Source organism: Cavia porcellus, unplaced genomic scaffold (genome assembly GCF_034190915.1).
Source record: "Cavia porcellus strain 051 isolate PalLab524CR breed Dunkin Hartley unplaced genomic scaffold, mCavPor4.1 scaffold_22, whole genome shotgun sequence".
In the NCBI taxonomy this organism is placed as follows: Eukaryota; Metazoa; Chordata; class Mammalia; order Rodentia; family Caviidae; genus Cavia; species Cavia porcellus.
Window position 1 is genome coordinate 21,183,392 of NW_026947505.1, and position 25,814 is coordinate 21,209,205.

At 40.5% G+C, this 25,814-nt stretch overlaps 1 protein-coding gene across 6 annotated transcripts in view; it reads left to right on the top strand.

The window, feature by feature from the left end:
• Positions 1-25,814, top strand: part of Esr1 (estrogen receptor 1) — a 357,099-nt gene that overhangs the window by 79,227 nt on the left and 252,058 nt on the right. For 5 of the 6 annotated variants that reach the window (XM_003468423.3, XM_063233327.1, XM_063233328.1 and 2 more), the window contains one exon: positions 18,186-18,710. In XM_003468423.3, coding sequence (XP_003468471.2) covers positions 18,256-18,710 — 455 coding nt within the window. In that variant the 5' untranslated portion in view covers positions 18,186-18,255. Of the gene's footprint in view, positions 1-15,943; positions 16,219-18,185; positions 18,711-25,814 lie in introns of those variants that run through there. The other variant, XM_063233325.1, reaches the window with a different exon arrangement.

Below are 25,814 nucleotides of genomic sequence, written 5' to 3' on the forward strand. Positions count from 1 at the left end.
GAGAGAAGGGAGAGAGATAGACACAGGGAGAGAGAGAGAGAGAGAGAGAGGGGAGAGAAAAGGAGAGAGGGAGAGAAGAGGGAAGAGGGAAGAGGAGATGAGAGGAGAGGGGAAGAGAAGAGAAGAGAAGAGAAGAGAAGAGAAGAGAAGAGAAGAGAAGAGAGGAGAGGAGAGGAGAGGAGAGGAGAGGAGAGGAGAGGAGAGGATAGGAGAGGAGAGGAGAGGAGGACAGAGAAAAAGTGCCATGGATAAGAACATACCCTTTCATATAATGACCCCCTTACCTGCTCATCAACCAGGCCCCACCTCTGAATGAGAGAATTTTGGGGAACATTTTAGACTTAAACCATAACATTTCACCTCTGTGCCTCACAAACTCATTTCCGTCTCATAATACAGAATGCATATTTTTCCTCTCTAAAAGTCATTAAAGTCTTAGTAGTTACAACATTGCTGAAAAGTCTAAGTTCAGAGTCTCCTCTTGAGACTCTTGGAATATTCTTAGCTCTGCGCTCCTACAAAATTAGATACTTTGAGCACATAATGACACAGGGTAAACATTCCTATAACAAAAGAGAGTGATAGGAGGATAGAAAGGAATGGAACCGAAGCAAAACTGAAGCCTCGCAGGGCAAACACTAAATCTTGTAGCTCTAAGTGCAGCACTCAGAGCAGATTGTGGTGAGATGTCAGATCCAAAAGGCTTTGGCAGCCCACACCATTTCTCTTTTGACTCCTCTCACTGCGTGTGGCCTTCCTGGGTAGATATTCCATGTTCCTGTGGTCTCTACCGCACTTTTAGCTTTATTATCACAGTTTCATGACTCTCAAGGGGGTTTGCTGCCTGGCCTCCCAGATCTTTTAAAATCTGAGTGGAAGCCTCCATGATCCAATAACTCTTGCATTCTGCATGCCTGTAAAATCAGTATCAAATAGATGGTGCCAAGATCTACTGCCAGCTTGAGTAGGAACAGCTGGGCTCACTGGAACATGGATGAAATGACCTATGAGTGCCTGGAAGGATAAGCATGATGTAATGGAACCCAGGGAACCAATTCCCTAGGCAGCCCTTCTACAGTAGGGGCCCAAGGGCTCCCCCAATGCAATTTCTGCACCTTTGCATCTGTGATTGATGGATCTTAATAATTCTTGAGATTCCTTCAAGCCATCCTTCCTTTGTCCCGATGCAAAGTACATGGCTTCATTTTAAAGCTAATCTTTTCAGCAACCAGGCTCTCCTCAGCCCCACTTGTATAGGTGTTTCCTTTCTGGCCACCAGCAAAAGTTTTCAACTTATTCAGTTGTTTTTTTTGGGGGGGGGAGATCTGGATTTTCACTATAAATCTGGCTGAAAGCATCTAGGAATACCCATGCTACAGCTTGAACATTGGAATGTCTTGAGATTTCCTCAACCAGATTAATTAATCCACTGTCTTTAACTGCAGTCTCTCACTAAGTTTCAGGACATGGGAACATTTTCACCAAAGTGTAAAACACATGGACAAATACACTACAAAAGAAGTTCTTGTACCAAACTAAAACCTGAATCTGGTCTTTTGAGACCCAACTAGATTTTCAGTAAGGATTCTGGTGTTGGAGGCTACAACTAGAAACACCCATCAAGCTCAAGTTTATAGCATTCTAAAGGCTCTCTAGTCAAACTCTTTCCAAGCTCTTCCTACAAAACAGTTTCAAATGTTTCTGAACTACCTAGTAAGATATAATCATAGCAACAATCCCACTTCTTTGGTGCCAGTTTTCTCTACTAGTCACTTATGCAACTTAAAGAAGGATGCTGTGTTGGCTCAGAATTTTGATTTGTGTGTGGTCACCTAGGTCTAGGGCAGAAACGGAATGTTGGAAGGTTATAGTGGAGGAAATCTCCTCACCTCATGACAACCAGAAAGGAGAGGAAGAGGGAGAAGGATCAGGAGATGGAGAGGGAGAAGAAGAGGAAGTGAGAGCGACAATAGAGAGGAACAGGGACAAGAATATACCTTCTGGGGCTGGGGATTTAGCTCAGCGGCATAAGCACCTGCCTTGCAAGCAGGCGGTCGTGAGTTCGATCCCCGGTACCGATAAAAAAAGGAAAAGACAAAAAAAAAAAAAAAAAAAAGAATATACCTTCCAAATCACACCCCCATGATCTGCCACCTCCAACCAGGCCACACTCTTAAACATGAAAAATTTGAGAGATATTTTAAATCTAAACTGTAGCGGGGTTTTCTTTTTAATTGTTTTTAAACTCTTGCAATATTTTTCTGTATAAAGCAATAAAAGTTCAAGAGTTTTAAGACATTTACAATTAAATATCTTAACATAAAACTGTTTACATTATTGTTAGTAACTTTAAATGCTAAATTAACTGTAAAAAAGAGGTTTTTCCAAATCCTTTGGTTTGTTTGTTTGTTTCCAAATCCTTTGGTTTGTTTTACTCACAAAGTGCTACAGGGTTGAGGTTTAAACTAGAACTGTTAATAACAAGTACAAAATTTAGACAGCATAATTTATATAAACTCATTAATTCAACAGTTTATTTCAACATCTTTGACCATTTAGAGCTCTGTATGAGCAAAAATGCTTTGATATGTTGATAAGAGACCAGGAAATAAAGTTTCTAAGAGCCATTAGAGATACCTGAACTCTACTTGACAAAGTAGATCCCTGAAAAGAAGGCTGATTCTAGGTTGGTCATTTGAATACACAGTTAAATTAACAACCCCTCTGATAAGTGGCAACTGAACATTTAAGATGCTTATGGAAAATCAGTCAAAGCATATTGTCAGTCTGTCTGGGGACATGATGACCATTAAGCAATTAAGTCTATTTCAAGATAGCTTCCTGTTCAGTCTTCTTCACATTTAGTTCCCTTTACAATTCAAAACATGCATTATATACTCACTGTTCTTGAAATTTATGTCTTAAGAAAGTAGAGCAAGAATAGCAACTCATCTGGAGATGAAGAAACCACCCAGATGTACCCACATGCCCCTTGCTTAGTGCTTGGGTCACCTTCCACCTGGCAGGGTGGAAGCAGCTGTTCTCTCTTTGGCCGCCAGGTGGCAGTTGGCTTATGGTTGTGAAGTCTCAAAAGCTCTATTAAGCTTCCAAAACGTACTAATAATTCATAGAAAGGCACAATTAATATTCATATTGTTTGATCGATTTTGCACCCCTGTATCTGGTATCCCGAGCAACCATTTTGAAAGTAACGATATACAATATAACCATTGTCCATTCCCTACCATCTTGTTTTGAAATCCTATATCATTTTTGTTGTTGTTGTTTCTTATTTTCTTAAAAAAACACACACAACCAAATTCATGCACCACTTGGCTGTCCATGTGTCTAACTTTGGTGGGTGTGCCAGAGTACATATCAAAGTTCTGTGAGCTTGTCTGGGACATGGAACTTAATTTTTGTGGATTCCATTTCCATTTTCTCTAGACCTATAGGGTCTATTTCTTGCAAATTATATCCTTCTTCAGTGAGAGAACCCCAAAATGCAGAGTGCATCTCCCAGAGTTTGTGTCATGACCACATACTACTTAAATTTGTTAGGATGGATGAATGCTAAATTGTCAAAGATATCTGGGGACTTCCTTAATACGGTGACCACAGACAGTGGTCTTCCTTCCATAGTTACCTGCTGCTATCTCCACATCAGCAGGTACTGTGTGTGGAAATTCCTTTGAATCAGAATTTTCCATTGTTGATTTTCTCTCTCGCACAGAATCATCTATGAGTTTTCTCATACCTTTCAATTTCTCCTTGGTGTCTCTGGCTTCCTGTGCCTCTCATCTGCTCTTCATATCCATCCATGGCTCCATCTTTCAGGAGACAAGAGGCTGACACCTGTGCCACAGTGGTTCCCTCACCTGGGTGGGCTTCTTAGCTGACAGCCACGCCGAGTTTCTTAAACCCCTTTCCCCAGGCTTCTGGTGAGGGCAGGCATGCTCTGCTTGTTCTACATGAGTGGAGGGGGACTCAAGGAAGGCGATTTTTCCTGAAATCCTCTCGTTTCCCAAATCCTAACCCTAGTCTTACATAGAGGCATTAGACTTCACGTTGGAATGTGCCATCTAATACCATTTGGGGATCTCAACTCAAAAGTGGGCATAAAAGGCTCTATATTAAGATTCTGTTTGTATGAAAACCTAGGTCCAACTCATCAAATAAATATGTTCAGCTGTCAAAACCAATTTGGACATCAAATCTCTTAATTTACTTTCTAAAAGGACTATAATAATGAGGTCAATCTCTTTAAAACCCAGGCCTCTTCTTGTATAGTCCCAAATTGATTCAAGCTTAGTCTTTCTTTTCAAGGAGTTCATAATTTTGTTTTGCAAATTGGTTTTATAATGAAATTTCTGGACATGAAAGCAGGTAGAGTTGAACATTGTGAGTTTCCCCTAAAGTACCAATGTAAGTAGTACTTGCTATTAATGCTTACAAAGAGTTGATGGTAACTGAGCAGAATTGCTGCATCTGGACATGAACAAAGAGACCACCTGGAGCCTTCTTGGCCTGCTGATGGGCATGTGGGGGTGAGGGCCCTGAGTCTGTTCTGTTGAGCTGTGCATTTTGGTTTTATCATATGTGTGGTGAGTCTGTGTTTACTGAGTCACAGGGTTACAGTTCCTAAAGGTTATTCACATGAGAAATTCAGAGCAAGGAATGCCAACAGCTGGAACCATTAAGGCAGGCAGACCTGGGACTTAGGAGAGGCATTGCTAATCAAAACCTCTCTTTTCGCCCACAATTCTTGAGAAATAGAGATTGTTCAATGTATCAGATAGTAAAGAACATATGGTAAATTCCATGTAAATCCAAATAACAGGTAAAATGTTGAAAAATTTTATCCATGTGAAGCTAGACAACAAGTTCAACTAATTTTATTCATTTATTTATTTTATTCCAATATGTATGAGGACCACACATATGCCAGGCAGCAGGCTAGAAGCACAGAGAAATCTCAAAGTCTACTGAGAAATACAACCACAAACCAGAATATTCAATTCCAAGGGACATCATCTGTAATGGCAGGGTGCCTTTCTCCTCCCTATGGTATAATTAAATCTACTTGGCTCATTTTAGATTCATGTTTTTGCAACACGAAGGCATATTTTTTAAAAAAAAATACTAGGGGAATAGGATGTTGTCTTTAGTAATAGGCTGTTTACTGAGCATGTTGGCACACACCAGGAATCCCAGATACTCAGGAGACTGAGGCAGGAGGATTATGAGTTCAACCCTGGGCTGAGCAACTTAGTGAGAATCTTCTGTAAATTTTGGGCTGGGTTTGTAGCTCAGTGCTATTATTGCTTATCTAGAAACAAAAGAAATTTAATTTCATCTTCATTGGTGTCTGATAAAATATGATAGAGTATATCTATGAAATGGAGTCTTAGTATAAATATGACTTCAGCATATATACTATAGATCAAAAAACTTAAATGCATAACAGTTGGGTTTTATTCTAATATGAAAACAATTATTTAGCTTCTTTTGCAAAAGTGAAAAATTAGATATAAATATAAAACCTCTAACATTCATCAAAAGTAAATGGCAATCACTGTTTTTCTCTTATTGAGGTCCAGAAGGGTTTCCATAAATTTCAGATCCAGTGGTGGCACTTATTGATGATATAAATGGAAAGACTAAAAGTTATGGCTAAAAAAAATTGGATGATGTTTGGTTTCTACTTGTTTAATAATTTTGTACATAAAGGAATTCTGAATTAGACTGTAGATGCATTTGCTGTTTGAGTTCCAAGTATTTTAAGTGTGCATTAAAGCATCTTAAAACCTAACATTTTGTGACCTGCTTCAAAATATTTCTTTTTATTTTTGTAAAAGCCACAGTCCTTTTCTTGACATGACTACAATTTTGTCAACACTCTACTACTTATTTTGGAAGGTTGAAAATTTGATAATGGATATTTACTGCTATTGTACAATGTCCCAGTGGGAGCAATAGAAGGTGATTTGTAATGGGTCTGAAAACACTTTTAAATAGTAAAACCTGAATTGCAATAATCCATTTCCAAAACCACACTGGACTTACAAGTGAGTTTCTTTTCTCTGAGTTTATATAGTTAGCTTCTGGTGACGCTATGTACACATTTTATTAATATTTTTTTCTCCCCAGGGAGACAGTTCTGGGTTGTATGGAATTTCAATGATGTGTTAAGAAAGCTGTCATTTTGGAAAGGTAGTAAGCAAGCATTAAAGTAAATTTACTCCAACTATGACTTTTGGACCATACTCTGGGATCTTGATTACACTTTCTGTTACCTTTAATTCTTAGCTTGTGCTTCTGAAACTCCAGTATTAACTGCTGGGGAAAAGATGGTGCCAACCGTTAAGATGAATTTACATCTCTTACATCAAATGTACTTAGTCTTAGCAACGATTACTTGAGGTGGAAATTGACTCCCCTGTATATATTATTTTTAAGGACTTTACTTCAACTAATACAAGCTCTAGGTTAGTGATGGTGAACCTTTTAGAGCTTTTAATGACGCAAACAGCCTGCTGCAGCATGAGTGCCCGAGGTTCGCCATCCTGCTGTAAGTGATAGGGCTAATATTCAGACTAAATTGTGTGATGACTTGCTTAGCATCACCCACAGTAAAAACAAGTGCTAATTAATACTGCACAAAGACAATGCTTGAAAAACATTAAAACATTCAAAGACCCATCATATTTGTGAGGATGTGGGAGTTCAGACTGAATAGCCACAATAAGGACATTTGGCCACATCTACCAAAATTAAGATCACACGTTTACTCCTGTGAGAGCTGACTTTCATACAGATTTACTAAATTTAGTATTGTTGGTAATTGAAAAAGCTTGGAGACACACTTTATAATCATCAGTAGGGAACTGGCAAAATAAATTGTTATTCCTACACACAGTGGAATGCTGTATAAATAAGGAAGATGTTTCTATCATGAAATAGGATGGTGTCTAAAATATTTTGTCCATTAAAATAAAAAAATGACAAATACAGGGTTATAGTATTATTTGGGTTTGTAAAAAATGTGAAAATATTTAATTATATGTGGGTGTAATTGTATGTGGGTGTATGTTTTGGTCCATATACATGGGATGTATCTAGAAAGAAACTTTAAAACTGCTAACTCTTATTGTCTCTGGAGAGAGAAAATTGGTGGGTGGTGGGCAGAGGTGAGAGGAAATTTTCCTAAGGCTTTGGAAATATCCTTTGAAGTTCAAAATACAAACCACATTATATACTTAAAAGAGAAGAAATGAAAATTTCAAATGAAATGATATCTGCAGAGCATGTGGTAGATGCTCAATTAACAGCCATCGTGACTGTTCCCTTACGCTTCTGATGAAACCTCCGAGGAGAAAAATCAGAGAAATCAACTCTAGAAATGATGTTTTGCTTGTGGCCAAACCAATCAGAAACAAGTCTTCAAAGTGGGTGGTCACATGCATATTTCTGTAATTCAGGGGAACACAAATATTCTTTGACAGGAACCCAGCTTGCAAGCAAGTTCATGCAATCTGCTTTATTTTACTTTCTTTCCACCAATAGATTGGAATGTTAGGTGACAAGGGAATATACAAGGCTGCCACCAAGAGCCGCGTCTAAAGGAGACAGGCTGACTCAGAGGGTCACAGTTCAGAGTTTCTACTGAAATTCCTCTAAACAAAGTGAAAAGGAGATGAGGGGTTGGATGTGATCACTCAGCGGGTCAGCGTTTTTCCCCAAATAGGAGGCAGGTCTGATGGGCAGAGGCGGGAAATCTGTTTAGCCTAAAGTGAAAGGTGAATTGGGGCTGATTGGGAGACATTCATTGGAGTGAATACAGTGTTTCTTTTTAAGAATAAGCATGTCGGGGCTGCGGATTTAGCTCAGTGGCATAAGCGCCTGCCTTGCAAGCAGGCAGTCGTGAGTTTGATCCTTGGTACCTATAAAAAGGAAAAGGACAAAAAAAAAAAAAAAATGAGCATGTCCAGATTGATTGAGCAAGAACTATATTTAATTTAATTATTCTCATGCCCAACCTGAAAAGACCAAATTGTCATGTCCAAAGGAATCAACGATGTCATTCTGCATGAAAGAGAAACCAATGGAAATGAAACTATTAAACTTTTGGGTATTTTACACTAGCGCTTACAAGAAGACTTTCATTGATTTTTTATGTTTTCTGTGTAGCCCTGCATGTAGCACATGCAGGATTTGGGGGAGGCTCACATCTTCAGGTTTCTTTGGGCAAATAATTAGCTCCTCTGACCTGATTGCGGCGGATCCTGTTCTGTGAAAGCCTTACCTCCCTTCCCGGCAATGTTTGTGCTTATTGTATATTATTAATTGCTTACACAAAAATAAACTCCATTTCTGTAAGGGTCAGAGGGACACATCCCAATGGAGACATGAAGAATCAAGGCATGGTTTGATACTGCTTTTTTTAATTTTTAATTTTCAACCTTTGAGAAAAATAAGTGTAAAATATATATTTTTTGTATAAATACTTCCTCCCAGGCCCTATGCTTTTCCTATATACCCTCTCTCAAACCCTATGTGTAGTTCAAATGGGAATTTCTTTAATTTAATAAGATTTCCCTTCTTAAACTTCAATACTTACATATAAGCTAAGAATGGCAATTCATGCAATCGGATACTTTCCTACAAACTGCAGGCTAAACTTAACACCTTGAGCAGGTAGGATGGTGGTGGAATGGGGGTGGGGGGAGTGGAGAAATTGCGCAACTTGAATGCTGGGTCCTGGAGAGGCTGTGGTGAGGAGGAGGTGCCACTGCCTGGTGCGTAGGAAACGGAGGTTGAGCGGGTTTAGGACACCATGTAAGAGAAGGAACTCATAATCAGGCCCCTTTTTCCACTGTGAAGTTTTCTTCGAGAGCTGGAGGTAATGGGGTGACCTGGATTGAATGGGCTGGGCTGGAAAGCTGACTGCTAAGAGCCACAAGAAAGAAATAGTTCTGGAGTAAGAACAGGAAACTAGGAAGAAGGCTGGGCTGCAGAAAAGGAAAAAAGTGTATAATTTGTACAGTTCAGCTATTTATTAGTAGCTGGTATAAAAGTTTGTGGAATTCTTTTTTTCCCCTAGATTTATGGTCCAAAAAGCTGCTGACAAGACTCACTAAATGTAATATGCTTATGCAAGAATCAACCAAGAGTTTGCCACTAAATTCTAATAGCATGTTTATGTTATTCCCAATAACCTTTCCAGTTCTTTTAGGAGGCTGATGATTTTCATTAAAATGGCCCTTTTTGACCCTATGTGGCTCCTTTGCTCAGTTGTGATAGCAAGATGGAAAGGAGCTGTAGAGTCTTTCAAATTAGATTCCCTTGGAAATTGAAATGTGTCAAATGAAATAAAATAATTAGTTTTGTTTTTGTTGTTTGGTTAAAGGTGTTATATTTGCAAATTGTACAATTTGGCAGATACAGGAAGGATTTAAATTTATCCTGAAGCTAGAAAGTTCAATTCAAATTACATGAAATAAAAGTGAGACCTCAATGAACTCTTTCCTGAGGAGAAATGAGTGGAAAGTGGATTACTCATTTCTTCATGCTCTAATGAGGGAAGTCATGTCTCTGAACACAAGTTGTTTCAGTATTGTTAAAAACATTCTCCAGCCCTTTCCTCATTTCTTTACCAGTGATTTGAGAATCTGGAAGCAGTCTCTGTGTTTTCCAAATAGCTGGGGACTTTTATGACTATAGGAATAATTCACTGAGCCACCAAGATTGTCCCTTAATTTATCCGGAGCACAGGCCACACTCGAAGAACAGTGCCATCTCCACACAGGGAGTCTAGGTTTGGGCTAGAAAGAATGATGAACCATAAGTTTGGGGACCTAGATAGTAATCCAGGTCCTCCAGATGTTTTTTGGTTCCTTTTCACGTACAATGAATAGTTTGGACATGAGAACCCATAAAGGAATCATTGATTTTAATAATGTATTATATAATAAAAATATGGATTGTTCTGAAAACTATGAATCTACTTCTGAAATTTCCTTCAAGCATTGATTCTAAAGTCTAGGCATTATGGTCACTCTTTTGAGTTAAGTCCTTGTGGAGTTCAGTTAAAGCAAATACCACATCTGGAATGGATTTTGATATTCATTATTCAAATAGTCTTTTTGGGGGGCCAACTATACATTAGATATTATACTAGAAAAAAGACATGTGTTTTTGAAGAACATATTCCTGTGTGACCTTTGTGAATTTATAGGCCACTAGGCAATACAGAGAAGTAAATAGAAAATCCAACATTGTGATGAGATCTAAATGAGACTGTTTATGGAGAGCTGTGGCTTGAATATCAGCTATAAAACTCATGCTGAAATGTAATAGCCATTGCAGCAGTGTTAAGAGTGACAGCCTTGGGGAGGTGACCAAGAGCATTATTGAGGATGTAGACTTCTGGCAAAAAAGCGAATTCAGCTTGACTTTTCTATCTTACACCTGGGCTTCCTTACCATGTGAAGTTCTTCCATTAAGTTATAATGCAGCAAGGAAGCTCTACCTGGATGTGGCCCTTTGATCTTGGAGTTCCAGACCCTAGAACTATAGCCCAATAGATTTGCTTGCTGATTTACCTCATTGGTTACAGTACATGTTTATTTGTATGGAGTTCTCCATGTACATAGCACATATTAATTCCTTTTTCATCCTTTTCCCCTCTCTTCCCATCCCACCTCCATCTCTTGATCCCTTTTCCATTTGAGAAAGATCTATCTCACCATTTCTTATTACTCTTTCGTTGTTGTTGTTACCAGGAATTGAACTCACAACCTTGCGCTTGCCAGGCAGGCGCTTATGCCACTGAGCTAAATCCCCAGCCCTGGGAAAGGAATTTCTTTCTCACTTTCCCTCCTCTTTTTCCTCCTCCTGGAATATGAGGATACAGTGAGAAGATGACAATCTGCAGGCCAGGAAGAGGCCCTTCCCTTAGAGCCCAACCATGATGCTTCCCTGAATGTGAACTTCTGACCTAAATAGAGGTGAATATTGTTCAACCATTTAGTCTGCAGTATTTTCTTATGGCATCCTGACATGACTAACACAGTGCCCAGGACTTAAGAGAGGATCTTGGTAAATATAGGTGATCAATATTTTTTGAATGAATGAGTGGAACATTGGCATGCTTATAAACACATTTCTCCCTCCGTATGGTGTGGAGGTAGTGGAGGGTGGTGGGACAATCAGAGGCTCTTGTTAACCTGGAATCCTGGGTGTTTGGGGGAATGGTGGCAGCCATGTCTATAAAAAGTAGGAAGGCCTGAAAAGGTTCAAAACTCAGAAATCTCTCTCTCTCTCTCTCTCTCTCTCCCTCTCTCCTTCTCTCTGTTTCTGTTTTTAATCATTTGCTTAGGCTTGGCTCTGAAATTGTGAATAGTTTTTGGTAGATTATATGGCGTCTGTGTGAAACTTCTCTTTAACATTAGATATGACTATCTGACTCCAAGTGTGGTTATGTACAATCTGGATATTGCTCTCTACAGCCCAATAATACCCTAAGCTGGCAATGAGATTCTCACATAAACAACAGATAAAGGAAGGAAGAGGGACACAGTGTAACAATAATTGAAATAATTGGAATTTTTGTATCACTCACGGCATTTATAGTGAAAGTATTTTTAAAATTGTCTTCTACCACATGTAATACAGGCAAATGATATACAATTTTTGTAAAATATTTTAAAAAATATATTCTCTAAGATAACGTAAGATGAATACTACTAAATTCTATTACGCTGGCAAATTAAATCTGAACTACACATTGATTCATATAAAAGGGTAGTCATTCTGCTTGGCAACTACGAATTCAGATTATCTTCATGTCTTGAGTAGGAAGACAGAGAAAATGGCATCTGAGGTCACAGGTCTTTAAGAGGAAGAGTCCTTGGCATATCCAGTCTGGTGCACAAATCATGCCTTTTCCTTAGGAGAAGCAGTGCTAAGAAAAGCCTGCTCACTTAGAAACATGGGAAAGAACACTGATTTTATTTGGCTTGTTAACATGTGTCCTTGTAGCTTAGGTAATGTGTGAACATGTTAACATCCTGTTATAATATTTTTTTAAAAGTCCATGAATAATAGAGTGTTACTAAAATTCTGTGACCATGAAGGAATCCCATCCCGGGAGAAGGCTGTGCCTGAGAAGAGGACAGCTTGGTACCTTGAGGATGGGGGAAGCCGCAAGCCCAGCATCTAGCTGATTGTACCATTGGTTGGAAATGGGGCATATATGTTGCATTTCATAAGCGATCACTCAAGCAAGATGGCAAAATAAACTGATGATAAGAGAAACTAGAACAGTGCTACCTGTGGAGGTTAGGTATTGACTAGTGTGGAACCCTTCTATGTTGTGTTGGTGGGAATGTAAAAAGTATAGCCACAGCAGAGATCAGTATGGAGATTTCCTAAAAAATAAAAATAAAAATAAAAATTCCATTTGAACCACCCGCTCTCCTTCTAGGTATTGTCCAGAAAGTGTTAAAGATATCCTATTTCAGTGACACAGGCCTACCCACATTTGTAGCAGCACAATTCGTAATAGGTGAATTTTGGAAGTGGGCATTATGCCCACCAATAGCTAAGCAGATAAAGAAAATGTGTTTCTGTGCCGTGGAGAACTACTTTGCCATAAGAAGGACAAATCTGAATTGCTCATAGTAAAATGGATGGATCTTGAGAACCAATGCTCAGTGAAATAAGCTAGACGTACAAGCTTAATTATTGCATAGTTTCTCTTCTTTGAGAAACCCAAAGCATAAATGATTTAAAAAGCAAATTTAAAGATATATACTAGGGAATAGGACAATAGATCTTTTGTAAATGGCAAGGGGACCTAGAGATGAAGAGAGGGTAGACTGAGATGAAGAGAAGGAGAGGTGGAAAGAAGTGAGATGTGTTATGTATATGTGTTAATTCCTCACAGTGAATGTAGTCATTGTGTGCTGAAAACATATACTAATAAAACTTGAGAAAAAGATTAAAAACCAGGACAGCTCTCAGCCTGAACAGAGGTAAGCCTCATCTCAGAGTGAAGGAACCATATCTAGTGACATAAGCTTTCATGAGGTATTCCACCTTTATTTTTTTCCATGTTGCTGTTGGAGGAATAATGTTTCTATAAACATAAAAAGCTAGTAATGGAGATAGAGAAGAAGTTAATGTTTGGTTCCTGTATTATCTGGTTAGGAACTGAAAATAAACACAGAGCTGTCTGGTGAATCGTGCTGCCAAGAACTGCAGGCTTGGACCTCGAGATTGTACCAATTCAAAACACGACTTTGTTCCCTTATTCACTGGGAAGATACAAAGACAACCTAGCAGCAGTAGTTTTAAAAGTGGTAGAAAATCACGTGGGAAGTTGGCTTTGGAAGTGGTTGTCTAGACCGGTGGGATATTATTTTGTTCTTTGAATTATGTGGATGAATAAATTATCTAGTATTTCACGGTCCAACAATGATCAGGCACTGTTCTTAGGTACAGAAATCCCTGAGTACCTCTAGCCAGACCTTATCCTCAAGGAGCAGCAGAGCATGATGCAGGAACAAGTGATTTCTAATTCAAGGAAGAATGTGATAAATGCATGAGAATTACCACTGGAGTGCAGAAGAAAGAAATTCTCTTTTAAAAGGGAATAAGGGAATGCATCAGGGAGAGGGGGGACTAAAAAAGTGGGGGTTCTGGACAGAAAAAAAGCTTTGGAGTTCTTGGAACACTGAGTTTTCATTTGATCAAAGAGGGGCTCCACAGTGGAAGCCCTAGCCTAGAAAGGACAGTGGGATAGAGGGAGACCTGGAGTCCTGAGGAGGCTGGATTGGGGTTAAAGAGGGATCTAGGTCACAACTAATAGATCCTGAAGCCTTGAGAAACCAAGAAAGAAACAGGCATCAGGATCTAAAATAAAAGAGGGGAGAGAAGAGGGACAGAGATATCTTAGGAGATGGGCGGGACAGATGAGGTCATGAGACCTAAGAGGCAGTGATAGAAATGTAATGGACAGGACTGTGAAAGCAGAATGCCCAGGAACTTCTTGATCAGGTATGAATGGCAGGGGAAATCAGACCGCAAGGAAAATGGTGAAATTTTAATCTGGGTGGCTGGAGAGATAATAAAGCTCAGAAAAAAAGAGAAACGATGGAGAACACCGTGGTGGCGACCGGAAGGGCCCAGGACACAGCTAGGAAAGTGGGTCTAGGGACACATGGGTGGTAGAACCGGAGGAGCAGGCTCATCATTCCTTCTCCTGGAGCCCCAGTAAGTCCCAGCCACCCGGGCTGTGGTGCCCAGCAAGGAGAATCAAGAGGGAAGACAGAGGCCCCAATATGAAGCTGTTTCCAGGAGCACCAGAGGAAAACCGCCATCAAGCACCGTGGTTTCCCACCCTCACCAACCCTGAGATGTGAAACTGGTCCAAAGGGTTTGAAAGCAATCACTGGAAAGAAGGTGGTCTAGAAAACTGTCTTTATGGACATCTCACCCTGTGAGTGCAGGTCTCTGACATTCCAAAAGGGAATGTCAAGCCGCAAAGAGCATGGTGAGATTTTTAACTTCTCACGATCAGTGTCTCTGAGAAGATAGGATTTTTCTCCTTGCTATGTTGAAATGAACTTTTTAGGTCCCTTATTCTTTCTCTCTCCTTATTTCTTCTTACCCTTTTTTCTTCTCTTCTCTACTCTCCTCCTCTCTTTGTCTCCTTCCTTGCATACTCTTGTTTTATTTTGGGCTGGTTTAATGCATGGGTGTCCTTTGCTGACCTACAGGAGGAGCTACTGTCACCAGGATTCACCATTGTGACAAAAAGGATTAACAGTCTTTTCTTCCCTCCCTCTCTCCCTCTCTCCTTCTCTCCCTCTCTTTCTCTCTCCTTCTCTTCCATTTTTTCTTTTCTTTCTTTAATGCAGTGCTGGGCATGGAACCTGGGGCTTTGCACATGCTAAGCAAATACTCTATGACTGAGTTATAATCCAGTCCTCAATATTTACTTATATTCAGTATTTATTGCCATCGCTGATTGTGGTGGGATCTCTTTTGTGTTCTAATACTCTCTGGGGTCTTTCAAAGCTCAAAAATATATATTCGCACTATGACAGCGTTAACTTTTTAATGCTGCTTTTTTCTATCTCTTTCTTGTACTGGTTTCAAAGTCACCAATAAATCTTTTGGTCACTGCATAGGGTCCTAGAGCCAGAGACAGGACACTCCTGGCATTATGATCAGAGTCATTTAATACTCAAGGTGGTGTCTAATATCTGGCAAGAAAGGCTCCACTAGGTGTCATGTGTCCTGGGACGTTAGGATACACTAGGAGCACCTTATCACTGTGTGTTATCCATGGCCAAAAGAAAAGCTGAGGCCCAGGTGTGGATCTATGTGGGCACCAACAAATTTGAAACACCTCTTCCCATAACCAGTTTAAGGTAAAGGTAACCATCTTTGTCCTATCTTTATACACTAAGATTTAAATAGTACATTTTTCACATGTTTACAGAAAACAGTCAATGAACTATTGGTGGAAAGGTCTGTGGGTTTGGTTAACGAGGTGGAGGAATATCACATTTCGACTGGAAACACACCCCTGGAATGCCAAAACATTTGTTCCAAAGTCTGATTTCCTTGTGCCACTGGAGGCATGGCAATTGTGTATCTGTTCAATCTGGGAGCCCAGGACCAGCAAGACATTTGATCCCGGTACATCTCAGGAGCCTTTTCTTGTTATATTATATTCTTTGGGAAAAACCACCCAGCACATTTGTGAACTTACTCCATACACTTTTGACTGGCATTTTATTTTTGCTGCTTCCCCCTCTGCCTAGGATGGGGACAGAAAGCACAGGGCACTCTTCCAGCTGGCTCAACAGGTAGGGAGCACGAGAAGCTGGCGTGTCTTCTCACTTGTGCTTACTCTAGCTGCCACGCTGCAAGTTGCTCCTCTCTCCCCACTGCCATTCATCCAGCTCCGTGCAGCAGCAGCCCAGCTGCCGTGTCTGCCGGGAGGGGCTGCCAAGTGCCCTGCCTACTGGCTGCTTCCTGAGCCCTGCCATTCCACACACAAACACATCCACACACGCTCTGCCTGGATCACACACCGAGCCACTCAAACATGCGAATGCATTCCTTCCTTCCTGCTCACTGTCTCGGACTTTGACTTCTACAAGCTCATGGAACATTTCTGGAACACGTTCTTGATCCAGCAGGGTAGGATTGTTTTGATTTCTCTCTTTGAAGCTTGAGCATTTTGAGAAAGCAACTCTTACCTTCCTGGCCAGTGTCTGTATTCTAGCAGGGAGATGAAGATGTGCTGTTTGCCATGGGGGGAATACGTGCATCTCCTGTGTCCTTTTTCTTTTTAGGACTTGTAGGATTCTTGATACCATTTACACAATTGGGTAGGCTCAGATTTTAAAGAAGCCCTATGAAATGCTTTTGCATGTGTTTTAAAAAGGCATTTGAAAATTGAAAGTATGATTTGTGGTAACTAAATCATCTGTAAAAAATATTGTTCTGGAAAGTAATGGTTGCTGGCCATAAAGAAGGATATCTGTGATTCAACTAATGTGTTTTTAACCCTTTCTTTGGCTCTAACCTACACTTACTGATGCTATACTCAATTTTGGCTTTATATTAAATCAGTTCATCTGCATGTCATCCAGAAATGATCTGTTTTTGAGAATTAGATAAAACATATACTTATCATTAAGTATTTTAAAATATTCATGATAGTAGCTGCAGCCTTGGCATTTATGTATGCCATAAATTTGGTCAGGTAGTCTTTTGGGTGTTTGGGATAGCACTTAAAGTATCAGTGGCTGTATTAGAGGTTTTTAGTTTGGAGCAAAGGAAGTTTATTAAAAATGATAAACAGCAAAATTTGGCTTATGATGCACAACAAACCTGTTGTCTCATTAATTAAAATCACTATTGGCTTTTAATTAAATTGTTTGAGTTCAAAACTTTTTTCTGTTTCTTTTTCATTCGGATATTTGATTCTGCATATCCTACCTCAAGTGTACCTAGAAGGTCCAACTATAGAACTAAAGAACTGAACTACAGAAATGCATTTGAAAATTTCCTGGTTAGACGGTGTAACATAATTTCCCAAGTTTTGGTTAAAAACTTGAGGTTATGCATAAAAGGCTTGCATTTCATCTTTACTTTTCAGAAGTTTTCCTTGCATAATCCGTGGAAGGCATAAACACCCATGTGCACCTAACCAAAGGTTTTTCTGAATCATTCACATGAGAATTTGTAAAGGAGCAAGTACAGAACTGTGGTCCAATATAAACAGAAAAGTCAGGCTGGGAGGATCTCAGAAGCCTGTGACTGTAGGGGACCACTTTGGCAGCCTTTTGCAGATGAGGAAATCGAAGTCCAGCAGCATTCTCTTGGTTGCAAAATGCATCTCTTAATATGTGGACGTCTTGCCTTGCCACCTTATTTACCCCCCCCCCCATGCCTCCTATCAGTTCCTGAAGCTGCTAAATATAGCTGTCTGTGGCTGGCTGCATGTGCAACCGCACACCCCATTCTATCTGCCATATCTCAGTTACAGATTAGTCCTCCCCAGGGTCATTCTATGTACACACACTACATATTTTAGACAACCAGGAGAGTGAATCAAGCAGAAAGAGACAAACAGAGATAGACTGAAGCCTGGCATGGGCACAGGAGGCAGCACACTAGAAAGAGCCGGCTCTGGCTTAGTCTGCTGCCTCTGCTTAAAAGCTGGTTCTCTCCAGGCCACCTTTAGGAGATCCTCCGGTGCTCCTGACCCCCTGCAGAGATATTCCATTTCCATCCCGCAGCATCCACAAGTTAAGTTCAGGGGAAGCGGCTCTTTGGGATCTCTCCAAAATTAGGGGTGGCAGGAGTTACGTTTGAACCAATGTCAGCGCAAAGCAACAGTGCCTGGCCGGCTTCCAACACCTTTGTGATGCATATGAGCAGGGAGCCCGGTACTTAAAGTTGGAGACCCGGGAGTCTGGGAGCTGGCGGAGCGCACCGCGCCAGGGCGGCACTTGTTGGAGTTTGGCCACTGGGCTCCAGCGGACAGACAGACCGCTCGCTCGGGCCCGGGCAGGGCCGGGGCCGGAGCCGGAGCTCGCGTCGCGTCGCGGGGGGACTGGCCGCACCGCCTCTCACCGCGGACTGTGCTCTTTTTCCAGGTGGCCCTTCGGCTGCTGAGCCCTCCGCCGCGCTCCGGGACGGTTTGCGCCTCGCCGCCCGACACTGACCATGACCATGACCCTCCACACCAAAGCCTCCGGCATGGCCTTGCTGCACCAGATCCAGGCGAGCGAGCTGGAGCCTCTCAGCCGCCCGCAGCTCAAGATGCCCCTGGAGGAGCCGCAGGGCGAGGTGTTCCTGGACGGCGGCAAGCCCGCGGTCTTCAACTACCCCGAGGGCGCAGCCTACGAGTTCAACGCCGCGGCCGCCGCCTCTGCGCCGGTGTACGGCCAGCCGGGCCTGGCTTACGGTCCCGGGTCCGAGGCGGCCGCGGCTTTCGGCCCCAGCAGCCTGGGGGGCTTCCCGCAGCTCAGCAGCGTGTCCCCGAGCCCGCTGATGCTTCTGCACCCGCCGCCGCAGCTCTCGCCCTTCCTGCACCCGCACGGCCAGCAGGTGCCCTTTTACTTGGAGAACGAGCCGAGCGGCTACGCGGTGCGCGAGGCCGGAGCCCCGGCCTTCTACAGGTACCGCGCCCGCGGGTGGCCGCGGCCCGGGACGGGCACCGGGAGGGAGCGGGCGAGGGCCAGCGCAGGCCGCGGCGCGGCGATTCGTGCGGCCCGCGTGCTCGCCATTGGCAGCTGAAGCCCCGGCTCTCCACCCTCCCGTGGGTGCGAGGGGCGGACCGGGAGCCTGGGTGCTACCTCTCCCAACAAGCGTTGCAAGTCCCTGCAGAGCCAGTTATTTGTGGGGGGAAAACACCCTGTAGCAAGTAAAACCCAAGGCGCTGTGAGTTCCAGCGAGGGCCTTACTTTGCTATTTAAACCAGGAGGCGTCTGGGGTGAGCGCGAGTTCAGCAGAGTTTTATTTATTATTATTGTAATAATTTTGTTTTAATATGCTGGGGAAATTTTCCTTTCATCCCGAGTTTTGGATTGGAACTGTGCTATGATGCTGATGATTGCGGGGAGCGGTTCCCACCACCTGCCCTGTCCGTCTTCCCTAGCCCACCTTAAACTGCAGCTGCTTAGAGAAGCCACAGGAGTTAAATGCGTCCCCCTAAGTTTGATTCCTGACAGTCCCTTTGAAGCAGAGTGTTGGCATGTGACTTTAGAACCTGGAAATAGGTGTCCCAGGAGTTCAAAGCGTGCCATGTGGAAGCATCGGTGCCTGGAAGACATCGCCCGCTGCCAGCTCAGTTCCATCTCTGCCCTACTGGCCACAGAATGCACCTGGGCGGGAGAGGGTCTGCCAGGTCCCCAGCTCACAGTCTCTGGAAGGACACTGGGTACCCTTGTGACTTAAGTGGCGTTTGTTTTGTGTCCTCATTTTCTTTTCTTTAGTTGAGATCAGTTCCTTGGTCTCCCTCTTTCTGCCACTTGGTCCTGTCTCCTGCTGGGCCTACCGAGGGCCTACCTGGGCATTTGTGATCAATACCACTGTCCCAAGATCCTGCTGCGACAGGGATGGCAGGGCTGAGTTCCTGCCTCCTGGGCTGCCCAGTGCCCACATAGGTGCTAATTTAGGCACTTCCCTGCTGTACACTGGCTAAAGCCTCTGAAGTTGCCTCCTGCTTTTGCCCAGACTTTCTGCACTGCAAGCCTTGGGCCCTTTTCTGCTCAGTGTTGTATTTCTAAAGATATTTCAAGCAGGAGAAACGGTACTAAGGGATCCTGAGAGGCAAATTTTTGGGGTATCCAAACATCCACTTTCAGCCCCTTTTGTCGACCTTAGAGCATCCCACAGACTGAGTTAGAAGATAAACAATGAGCAAAACTTTACAAAGTTGGTCTATTCAAATTAATTTCACTTGTTTTAATTCAGGGTTGAACTGGATAGAGAAAAACAATTTCTTCTGCTCACTTTTTTTCACCCCAGAAGAACAAATTATAGCGATTAAGTCTGATTTGAACATTTAAAATTTGATAGGAAGAAAAGCATTGGTAGGATGTGAATTCCATAACCTTATGGTGGACTCCTGAAACTATTTTCTCTTCCATTTAATTTTCAGTTCTTTTATTGCAAATTAATGCCACTGAATTTCAATGGACACTAATGAGACTGCTCCTTGAAGGATTATTTACTGCCTTGGTAATAATTACAAAGTGAGCATGGTCAAATAAGGAGGGGATCACATTTTATTCAAAACTGTTCATCATCCCAGTGGCAAATAATATCACTATAATACACCACATCTTAAATTTTTGCATCAAATGATATTCAAATACTTTTCGAATAATAAAAAAATGACATGAACTTAAAAGCTAAAGAATTCACATAAATGGAATTCTGTGTTGCAACTGAGCTTTAGAATGATTTTTTTTTGGTCTAGATTATTTGCTATATAACATCCTGCTCTTTGGATTGAATTTTGCGCCCCCCCCCCTTTTTTAAAAGAGGGGAGAAGGGATTCATCTTTGCAAGTATTTCAAGTGGGCAAAGGTTATTTAAATGTTTGTTTCTCAACTTTCCTGTTTGAGTAACTCTGATAAAAGATAACAATTGATTAGGTGCTTGTAAGGATCTTTATTTCTCTTAAGTAGTTTTCAAAAGAAATGGAGTTCAAAGTGTTGTTTTCAAACTGCTTATCATGACCTAGAAGATCAAGAAATCAGTTTAGTGAGTACAGAACATTTCTTTTAAAAAAAGAAACAAAGCAGAAAAAATAATAGAAAATATGACATTGTATGATATTTAGTAAGGGTAAATTTTGTTTCCTGACAATTTCTTTTAATTTCATGTGCTTGCGCCAATTCTGACATAAGATGTATTTCTTACTGTGCATTAAGGTAAAAAAAAAGTTTGGAAAATACAGATCTAAAATGTGTTAAGCAGAAAACACAAAAATCAGGCAAGTGGCTTTGGTTTTATCTATAGAAAGCAAAAAGCTGATTTGATCACCTGTATTTTTCCCTTATACATTAGGCTTGTGTCTCTAGGTCAGTTATACAAAGCTTTATTATTCCCGAATTTTAAGTTTTCCATTTGTAGGATGGTCCTATTGCGTGGATTTTCCACATGAGTGTTGCGCTGTGGTATTCAGAGAACTGTGTAAAGCTGATTATTTAGTTTAAGATGCTGTGGTTAATTTCTTCCTTTGACTACTGTATGCAGCCACATTTTAATATGAAAAGAGTCACAGGTGAAATTGTTCAGGGAATTTGATAATATAGGAAAGATTGCCACATATCCCAACACATTGTTACTAAGAAATAATAAATTTGTTGGTAGGCAAGCTGTGATTTTGTAAGATTTTTCTTAACTAAAACTTCATGATGGAGGCACCTGGGAGTAATTTTATCCTAGGTTTCTTTCTAGGGCTCAACTTAGAAGTTTAAATAAAACTAAAGTCAAAACAGGTATATTGACAAATTTTACAAATTCAAAGTAACTAATGCTGCATGCTTACTTCAATTTTATCACTATGTCTAAAGGCTGTCTAGAGGCTGAACACTGACGACTTGCAAAAAATAACCCTCAACAAATATATAAACCTTTTAAATCAAAATCAATGCGCTGGTAATTTGTATGCTGGCTATCTGCGTATTTTGGGCAGCTAGTTTATCCATGGTGATCATTTAGCATTATTTCTCAACTTTGAACAGAGGTTCATTTCCAGGTAGAGATTTGAGTGGCTAATATTCAAGTTTCTAGTAATTTTTTCCTTGTGATTGAATGATGTTAGAGTCCTTTTCTTTCTAACTTTTTTCACCCATTTTAACTGATTACCTGACACTGTACTGGTCTAAGAATAGTTCGAAGAGCCACATACTGCCTAGGGAATGAGTGTATGTTCGGATGAAAACAGAATTACATTTCCAGTCCATTTTCACCTTCTCCATGTGGCTTGTACTGTTTAGTAGAAAGCTTCTGAAGGATAATTGCCACTTATTCTAATCTTTCTCACACTGTTAATTCGGGTCCTTGGCTATAATTATTTGTTCCTTACTTTTGTGACTATAGTTAAGCTATGACACATAATTTGAGAAAAGTTTGGCTGATGATTTTGCTTTCCTGTACTTTTAAGGATGTAAAAATCAGGGACAAGAAATACAAATGGCAACAATAGAAGAAAAATTATAAAAGATGTATAAAAAATATAAAAACTGTCTAGTGATAATAAGAAAACAGTAATTTTATTAAGTGAGATTGGATATGTGAAAGTGGTATGTATACAAACATTAGATATTTTTATTACTTTATCCATATATTAATATTTATTTTGGTGTTTTTGCGAGCTAAACAGTAGGAAGGAAAAGCAGATATAAGCGGCCAAGGCTTTTGGATACTGAATGCTGATAATGTAAATCCTTTTCCTCTGGAAGATGTATTTTGATAACATCTTCATTACCGTGTAAATTTGTTTGCAGCCTGGGTTGTCACAAAAAAAAACATGTATAGATGCATTTTTAGAATGTCAAAAGCCTGATGAAATATGTGAAGATGAGTTTACATAAAGCAATGAATCTTGATTATATATATCTCAACTCTATACGCGACACAAAGTTAATACATCTTACACCTTCCTGTTATTTCAATATTATTTTTAGTGTAACTTTAGAAAATCCTAAAGAGAGAGCAGCACAATGTTGGGCTCATTTCGGGTGTTCTCATCTAGGAGACTGAATGGAGAGGAGCAGGTTAGTCTTTTAGTTTAATGCTTTGTTTACCTGAGAAAGAAAACTCAAGAGTGCCTATACTTGCTTAGAACCAAAATGCGAAAGAGGCCATATAAATCCAAAATACCTAGCCACTTGCACACCAACTATCCAAAGTGAAAGCATAAGAGATTTCACGGAAAGGAGGCAGTTTATCGAAGTCATGGAGTGGGTTTCTTTTATATTTTAAAGTCGGCCAGTGAATTGATGGATGATATAATTTTTTTTGAAAAATAAAAGCATTTCTGAATTGTTCCATTCTTTACTCCTAAAACACGCTCCTCCCGTCTTCTGAAATCAGAGGACTTATGTGGGCTGGAAGTCCAGGTTAGCACTTTTATAATATTGTTGATCTCATGGGCCAAGAAATCATAATTACTGAGTCTTGAGCCTTAGAGAATAGTATTAGGAATTATGAGGAATGTGTTAATTAACAGTGTTTTAAATTATGTGTAAACACATGGAGGATAGAAAGACAATTATTTTGATCCAAATCGAGAAATTTTTGTGTAGTTTAATAAAATATTAATTATAAGGGACTTGGTTAAATAAAAAACGCGGTACTGTGCCACTTCTAAGTGATACTGTGGTGTGGTGGTGGCAATCCAGAACTGTGCAGATGACAATGATAATGGTGATGGCAGTGATAATCATGATGGCAGTGAAGTGTTGGGCTCATTTCGGGTTGGTAGTGTTTCTGGATGCCTATATTTATAGCCTAAAAATGTTTCTACCATCACAAAATCCTTTTTGTATACTTGCCTCATTTTTATGTAGTTATAGTTTGATGGTCTGAAAATTTCAATTAGGTTATTGGCAATAATATTAATAGAGTCTATCATGTACCTGTAACTGCTACACAGAAAATTAAAACAAACAAACCAAAAACCCCTAAAAACCTGGATTTGCTTATTTGCTTGTTTGTTTCTCTGAGACTGTTTAGAAGGACAACTTTTGTCATTAGTTTGTTTCCGTAACATTTTCTGCTTTAATCAAATGTGTCATCCGTAAGAAGGTAATTGACTTCCTTGGCCTGTAACTGTGTTTCCTCTATAGTTTTGTATGAATGGTTCTTGGAAAACTGCAGAAGTCCATTTAAAACTAATCAAGTTAGTTAAGTAATGTTCAGGACTAGATATATTCATTCAAATGAGCCCTCAAACATCTCAGATGGAGTTTGTCTTGCGAATTGCCCAAGTGTTACCAATCTCAAGTAGTGAAAGGCTACTAGCTGTTACCTCCAGCTCAGAGCCTATCAAGCCTTTGGCTTACCTGACCCTCTTTGGTTCCATTCTGGTCCTGTGTCCCTGGGCTCAGTGTCTGTGTTTTTGAGCCCTGGCCCGAGCAGGGTCCACGCAGCTGACTTGTGCTAGCCCGGCATGCTGGGCACTTTTCTTTGTTCCTTGATTCACTGACAGGCTTTTTCTTCTAATGACTTTGCAAAGTAAAGTTAAAGGTCTCTTTTAGTTTCCTGAACCTAAACAATATTAGAAATAGTCACTTGTGCATTGGCGTGCTGACTCTTTGCTCCGTGATCTTTTAATTTTCAGTCTACTCTCGTATTTTCTTGTTTCCTTTGCTTTATCTTCTAATAAATAAAAACTTTAAACTCCTGTTCAACTTTTTCTGGCTCTTTCCTCCCGTAAAACCTTTTTTCTTTTCTGTTTTAGTTTTTCCATCTGTGTATTCTCAGATTTTTCCTTCTACCTTTCCAGGTTAATTTCTTTATTGACCTATTTCATTGTTACTTTAATGAAATTTGAAACAGAGCTAAGCAGAATTCCTACCAACTATGAGAAAGCCCCTACTGTGAAAACATGCCTTAAAAACTTAGAGTGGCATTAACTAGATTAAGAGTTAAATTTTTTTTTTTTTTTGTCTAGAAACTTGAAACAAAGTCAGGAAGAAAATTTCAAGGATTGCTTGGATAGTTCGTTTGCTCATTCATTAATTTGGTTTCCTTGTTCCAAACTGAGTAGTTTCATTGAGGACACAGATTGCATGAAGTACATGTTTGTGATACCAGCAGTAATGGTGTTCCATACAATAGGTGGGAAGCCTTACAGCCCAAATAGATGCAATTCTAATGCGCAGATCTTTTGCTTGCTTGTATGTCATGCAGATAAGAGTGCAGGGCTGGCCGTCACTCTCCTGTAGAGCCAGTTTCAAGAGTTCTAGAACCATGAGAACTTGCACAACATATCCGTGACAACTTTAATTTCCTACCCAAACAACAAAATCACTAATATTTGAAAGCCGTTTAAATATATTCATCATTCATTTTACTTGTATCATGATGTTTTAAATGATTTTTGGGGGGGCAGCAGGTTAAACATTCACTATATAACACTGTTAGAAACAATTGATTTTAAGGTTCATTTGTAGTAACTTAACTTTTTGCGTTAGGGGGAAAAATCCTTCAAATGTTTGTATTTATTTCTGTTGGAGTATTTTAAGCAATTCAAAGTGAAAGAGTACATGTTCCAAATTCAGTATAAGACAAGTTAGTTACATGGAGAAGTTATTTTCTTTAGTTATAAGAAAATAATTATGAGGCCTTTGGAAGTGTTTTTAGTTTCTAGTTAGAAGGGATCTCTGAGTACTGGTGCAGCTAGACACCCTGTCTTATTCATCTCTGTGTTTCTTCTAGCAAAGCATGTGGCACGGGAGCAAGCTGAGAAGTTGTTGACTGAGTAAATGGCTGGTGGTGATCTGGAAGTTCCTGGGGCTCCTAGCTATGAAAAGGGCCACGCAGGAAAGGGTCCACAGATACACTGGGAGAATACGGATGTTCGTGAGCATCTCTCAGGCAGCGATGAGACAGGGCCTCCATAGAACATTATAGGAAGAGTCTGGTCTCATTAGTGAGTGATTCAGTATTTGCACATTCACTTAGCTGACGATATTTATTTGTAACCCCCAAATCGATAGGTAAGGTATCCTCTGGATCCTTCAGGGAGCTGTGTAGGGTGG